Source organism: Brassica oleracea, unplaced genomic scaffold (genome assembly GCF_000695525.1).
Source record: "Brassica oleracea var. oleracea cultivar TO1000 unplaced genomic scaffold, BOL UnpScaffold00943, whole genome shotgun sequence".
In the NCBI taxonomy this organism is placed as follows: Eukaryota; Viridiplantae; Streptophyta; class Magnoliopsida; order Brassicales; family Brassicaceae; genus Brassica; species Brassica oleracea.
Window position 1 is genome coordinate 5181 of NW_013617537.1, and position 6068 is coordinate 11248.

At 38.6% G+C, this 6068-nt stretch overlaps 1 protein-coding gene across 1 annotated transcript; it reads left to right on the forward strand.

The window, feature by feature from the left end:
- The first annotated feature begins 1423 nt into the window (after window positions 1-1423).
- Window positions 1424-5074, forward strand: LOC106320495. Its single transcript, XM_013758863.1, has 8 exons — window positions 1424-2060; window positions 2123-2851; window positions 3028-3210; window positions 3356-3461; window positions 3633-4036; window positions 4132-4344; window positions 4429-4661; window positions 4754-5074. The coding sequence occupies exons 1-8, from the start codon at window positions 1424-1426 to the stop codon at window positions 5072-5074; spliced, it is 2826 nt and encodes a 941-aa protein (XP_013614317.1).
- The last annotated feature ends 994 nt before the right edge of the window (window positions 5075-6068 follow it).

Genomic DNA, 6068 nt, shown 5'->3' on the forward strand with positions numbered 1-6068 from the left:
TAAAAATATTGGCCAGTTAGTCTAAATTTATTAGATATTTTTTTTGTAAAGATTTGTGTGAGGAAATAGGAATAATATGAAACTTTATTTTATAGAACATAATATTATCTATCATTTTTATAATGAAGTTGTTTAATGTAGTATACAATTTTTAAATCTGATATAAATATTTATGAAACTAAGATGGAATAGAATTTTTTTATATATAAAATTGGCTTGTAAATAAGAATAATAATAATTTTTAAATGCAATATTATATCTATCTATCTTTTTTTTTTTTGACATCTTATATCTATCTATCTATCTATCTATCTATCTATCTAAAATAGAGATTTATCCCATCTTATGATGCCATCTCATCAATTGGGTGCATTGATAAAGTGACACCTGTCATTCTCTTATCAAGTTTTGTTACGTTTGTAGTCGAGATATTTTGTTGGGTCAGAAAATATTCAGAAGCCCGAGATGGTTTAATGAACAAATCGCCAAACTCAGCTTCATTATGTCAGACAATGTTTTCGCCATAGTGTCGATCTATGTCCTATCGACTTCCTTTGGAGACGCGGCGGCGTAACATTGGTCGGTTTACTTCAATCAATAAAATCAATGCTTTCTTTAACACCCTCGCCTTTCTTAGGCGGTTATGAATCCAGACCTATAAAAAGGATGTTCGATTATGTTAAATTCATCACTTTCTCTTCTCAATCATTATAACCCTCACACAAAGAGTGACAGCCTTTTCTCTTCCAAAATCCTATTGGTCGATATACCAAAACCCTTACAAAGAACCTCTTAAATACAGTCATAACATTAAAAGATCTGCAAGTATTTAGTATGGTTTATGTATTTCTCTTTAACCGGTATCAATATCTTTCTCCCTTGAAATTATGTCTTGGTAAGTGAAGTATATACAATTTGCTTTGCTGTTTATATAGAATAAGGAAGATCCCACACTTTTGTGTTCCAGAGGATCAAACACTATGTGATATGTGTTGAGATAAGCTTGAAAAAAGCTTGAAAGTCAAGCAACCTATTCCTAGTTGGATTATGATCTTAAGAGATAAGGATCGTTAGATATATGTGTGTGTGTTACAATTAGGAATAGGAAATATAATGTCTCTATATAAGCATTGTCGAGTAATGACATAATGATATGAGTGTTGTGATTGAGCTTTAGGTTTGAGTTAATTTTTCTAAAGCATTGAAGTGATTAATAAGAAAGAGTGTTTCTTATTCTTGAGTTCTATATTTGGTATCAGAGCCAACCAATTATCAACGAATTAACGATGGCTGATGTGAAAGAAGAAATCGATACACCCACCAAAGAAACTGAACCATCCACGATAAAATTCCCGATGCTAAACTCTTCTAACTACACTGTCTGGGTAATGCGTATGAAGATCGCTCTCAATGTCAATAAAGTATGGAAACCATTGATCCCGGAAGTAATCACGAGGAGAAGAACAATATGGCAATCGCCTTGCTCTTTCAATCCATCCCCGAGGCCCTAACGCTTCAGTTAGGCGAACTCGATACATCAAAGGTGGTTTGGGAAGCAATCCAAGCACGACACGTCGGGGCTGAGCGGGTAAGAGAAGCACGATTACAAACATTAATGGCAAAATTTGATAGACTTAAGATGAAGGAATCAGACACCATCGATACCTTCGTCAGCAAGTTATCCGAACTTTCGTCCAAATCTGCTTCTCTTGGGAAGATTATCGAAGAGCCAAAAATTGTCAAGAAATTTTTGAAAAGTTTGCCAACGAGAAAATACATCCATATTGTTGCTTCGCTGGAACAGGTATTAGACTTAAATACCACAAGTTTCAATGATATCGTTGGGAGGTTAAAAGCGTATGAGGAGAGAATATTTGAAGATGACGATGAGCATAGCAACAACGATCCTACGAAGCTAATGTATGTCAATTCTGGGAAAAATCAAGAGAATTTTTCCGGAGGCGATAGAGGAAGAGGACGAGGTGGTCGTTCCGATTGGAGAGGACGAGGACGAGGTCGATACAGCTCGTTTCAGAGCCAAAGAGAAGCGTATAGGCAAGGTCAAGAGAGAGGAACGGCTCACATTACCTGTTTCAGATGCGATAAACTTGGCATTACGCAGTTGATTGTCTTGATAGACTGTTAAAACTCCAAGAGACGGTTGAGAAGAAAGACGAAGATACAGAGGACGCTGATAATATTATGGTACATGAAGTCGTCTACCTTAACGAGAAGAAGGTTAATCTGAAGGTGTTTAAAACAGAGCAAGACATGACCATCTTGTGGTATCTTGACAACGGGGAAAGTAATCACATGAGTGGCAATCACATTTTCTTTAGAGATCTTGATGAAGGAATCACAGGGAAGGTTCAATTCGGATACGACTCACGCATTGATATAAAAGGAAAAGGATCGATTCAGTTCAGAATGGAAGGAGGCGAGAAGAAGATACTAAACGATGTCTATTATATCCCAGTTTTAAAAAGCAATATTGTGAGTCTAGGGCAGGCCACTGAAGCCGGTTGTGAGATCAGCATGAAGGATAACGTGCTGAGATTGCTCAATCAGAGTGGCCAACTAATGATTCAGACCTCAAGATCAAGAAATAGGCTCTATAAAGTCGTTCTTCAAGCTGATACTATTCAGTGTCTACAAGTAAAGACATCCACTGAATCGTCGAAGTGGCACGCTCGCTTAGGACACGTTAACACCGAGATAATGAAGCTGGTGATTAATAAAGAAATAGTCGACGGCATACCTAGTCTCATGATCGGGAAGGAGGCTTGTGTATCTTGTCTGCTGGGAAACAAACAAGACAATCATTCCCTTATTCAACCTCGTATCGGGCCAAGTATCCTCTTGAAATAGTTCACGGGGATCTTTGTGTTCCCATCATGCCTCCTACACCATGGAACAAGAGGTATTTGTTCGTTCTGATTGATGATTATTCTCGGTACATGTGGACAGTGCTACTAAAGGAAAAGAGTGAAGCCTTTGAAAAATTTAAAACCTTCAAAAACCTTGCAGGACAAGAAACGAGAACTTTAGTGAAAACTTTGAGAACAGACAGGGGAGGAGAGTTTATGTCTCAAGAATTTAAACTGTTTTGTGTCAAGGACGGAATCAACCGGCACTTAACGGCTCGTTACTCACCGCAGCAGAACGGGGTCGTCGAGCGTCACAACCGTACCCTACTAGAGATGACGAGAAGTATACTAAAACACATGACCGTACCTAATCTCTTGTGGGGAGAAGCAGTAAGACATTCCACCTACTTGATTAACAAGATAGCAACCCGATCCTTGGTAGAAAAGACACCTTATGAGGCATAACGGTCTAGAAAACTGAACCTTAGGCATATTACGGTCTTTGGTTGCGTCTGTTACTGAAGAACGGAAGCTGCAGGGAGGAATAAACTTGAGACCGATCGAGAACATTGGTGCACTTGGGTACGGAGCCGGGTTCTAAGGCATATCGCCTTCTTGATCCTACAAGTATGAAAATAATAGTGAGTCAAGATGTAATTTTTGATGAAGAAAAGGAGTGGAGCTGGAATATGCTGGGAAAAGAAGAAGACAACAATGATGGATTGTTTGTTTTCAATCCTAGAGGTATCGAGAACCATTCTGAAGCTCAAGAAATGAACAAAATGTGGAGAAAGAGGACAATGTTGAAGACGATGTAGAAGCTCATAATGAGGCAATTGATGACGATGAAGAAGATGATGAAGCTGAGCCACAACTACGAAGATCAAACCGAGTCAGCACGAAGCCGTCCTACTTGGACGATTACATCCTTCTCGCAGAGATAGAGTGTGAGAGATTATTGATGGCGATTAATAATGAGCCTTGGGATTTCAACGAGGCAAAGGAGATGAAAGTATGGACTGATGCGTGCAAAGAGGAGATTTTCTCAATGGAGAAGAACAATACATGGGTTCTCGTGGAACTGTCTAAGGGTTTTAAGCCTATCGGTTTGAAGTGGGTCTTAAGATCAAAAGAAACGCTGATGGAAGCATTAACAAGTACAAGGCACGGTTAGTAGCTAAAGGTTACGTTCAAAGACACGGGGTTGACTACGATGGAGTCTTTGTGTCTGTGGCTAGGATTGAGATCATTATGTTGGTAATAGCAATGGCAGCATCAAAGGTCTGGGAGATACATCATCTTGATGTGAAAACAGCATTCTTGCACGGAGTATTGAAGGAGGAAGTTTATGTTACACAACCTGAAGGTTTCGAGATCAAAGGGGAGGAAGATAAAGTATACAGACTAAGGAAAGCCCTTTATGGCCTACGGCAGGCTCTGCGAGCATGGACCATTAAACTTAATGATATTCTGAAAGGTCTTGTCTTTAAACATTGCGCAAAGGAACCTTCGCTATATAGACGAGAAGATAAGAGTGGTCTACTGATCGTATGCGTTTAAGTGGATGATCTAGTAGTGGCTGGTACTGCTTTGCAATCTGTTGTTGAGTTCAAACGAGAGATGAGTACCAAGTTTGAGATGAGCGACCTAGGAAAACTGACATACTATCTAGGCATTGAGGTATATCAGCTTGAAAGAGGCATTGTACTCATGCAAGATAGGTATGCGCAAAAGATCCTCGAAGAAGCTGGCATTCACGCATGTAATCTTTCTCATGTTCCAATGGACATGAACGTTAAGCTGTCTAAAGCGTCACAGGAAACAAGTATCAATGAGAGAGAATATCGTAAAAGTATTGGGTGCCTCCATTACCTTCTGCATACAAGCCGGACCTTTCCATCAGCGTCGGAGTACTCAGCAGATACATGCAGGAGCCTAAGGAGTGTCATGGTGCGGCTCTGAAACAGATACTAAGGTACTTACGCGGAACAAGTTCTCTTGGTCTCATGTTCCCACGATCGACAAAACTCGAGCTTGTAGGCTATAGTGGCAGTTCCCACAATGTTGACATTGATGACGGGAAAAGCACAGCCGGTCATGTGTTCTACTTTGATGAAAGCTCAATAACGTGGTGCTCTCAGAAACAAGAGATCGTTGCGTTATCATCTTGTGAGGCAGAGTTCATGGCTGCTACGGAGGCAGCATAAAAATGCGATATGGCTGCAAGAACTACTAAGTGAAATAATGGGTGAAGTTTGCAAGAAAGTAACAATATGGGTGGATACTAAGTCTGCAATCGCACTTACAAAAAACCCTGTATTTTACGGTCGAAGCAAACACATTCATAGAAGATTTCATTTTATTAGAGAATGTGTTGAGAAAGAGAAAGCCGAAGTAGAGCATGTACCCGGGAGTAAACAGAGAACTGACATATTAACTAAGTCGCTTGGGAGGATCAAATTCAAGGAAATGAGAAGTCTTTATTGGAGTTGAAGATATGAGTGAAGAGGTGTTCAAGCTTAAAGGGGAGAATATTGAGATAAGCTTGAAGAAAGCTTGAAAGTCAAGCAACCTATTCCTAGTTGGATTATAATCTTAAGAGATAAGGATCATTGGATATATGTGTGTGTGTGTTACAATTAGGAATAGGAAATATAATGTCTCTATATAAGCATTGTCGAGTAATGACATAATGATATGAGTTGTGTGGTTGAGCTTTAGTTTTGATTTAATTTTCCTAAAGCATTGAAGTGATTAATAAGAAAGAGTGTTTCTTGAGTTCTGTAATATGAGCAAGCTTTACTCTGTTTGTAGATGTGGTGAACCTTTTTTAGTGGAAGATTTACTCAGTTAATTTCTGATTTAAATTATGTAGCTCAAAACGTCATCTTCGACGTGGCTTCTAAAATCCCAACGAGTCGTGGATTGAAACATGTCCATGCCCATGTCCATGACCATTTATGAGCTCTCACGTATGTTTTATCCCTTTTTATTTTTTTGTTTGACCAATTCAAACTAAATAATAGAGTTTAAAATTGATTTTTTTTTGTATTTTATCAATATAAAAGATCAACATATATTTGGTTTATAAGATTAAGTTAATGAAAATGAAATCCAACTAACAAATCAAAAAACCCCAAATCCAAGTTCAAATATCCAATGTGTGTATTTGCTACTTTATACAAGTTTCTCAAATCACAC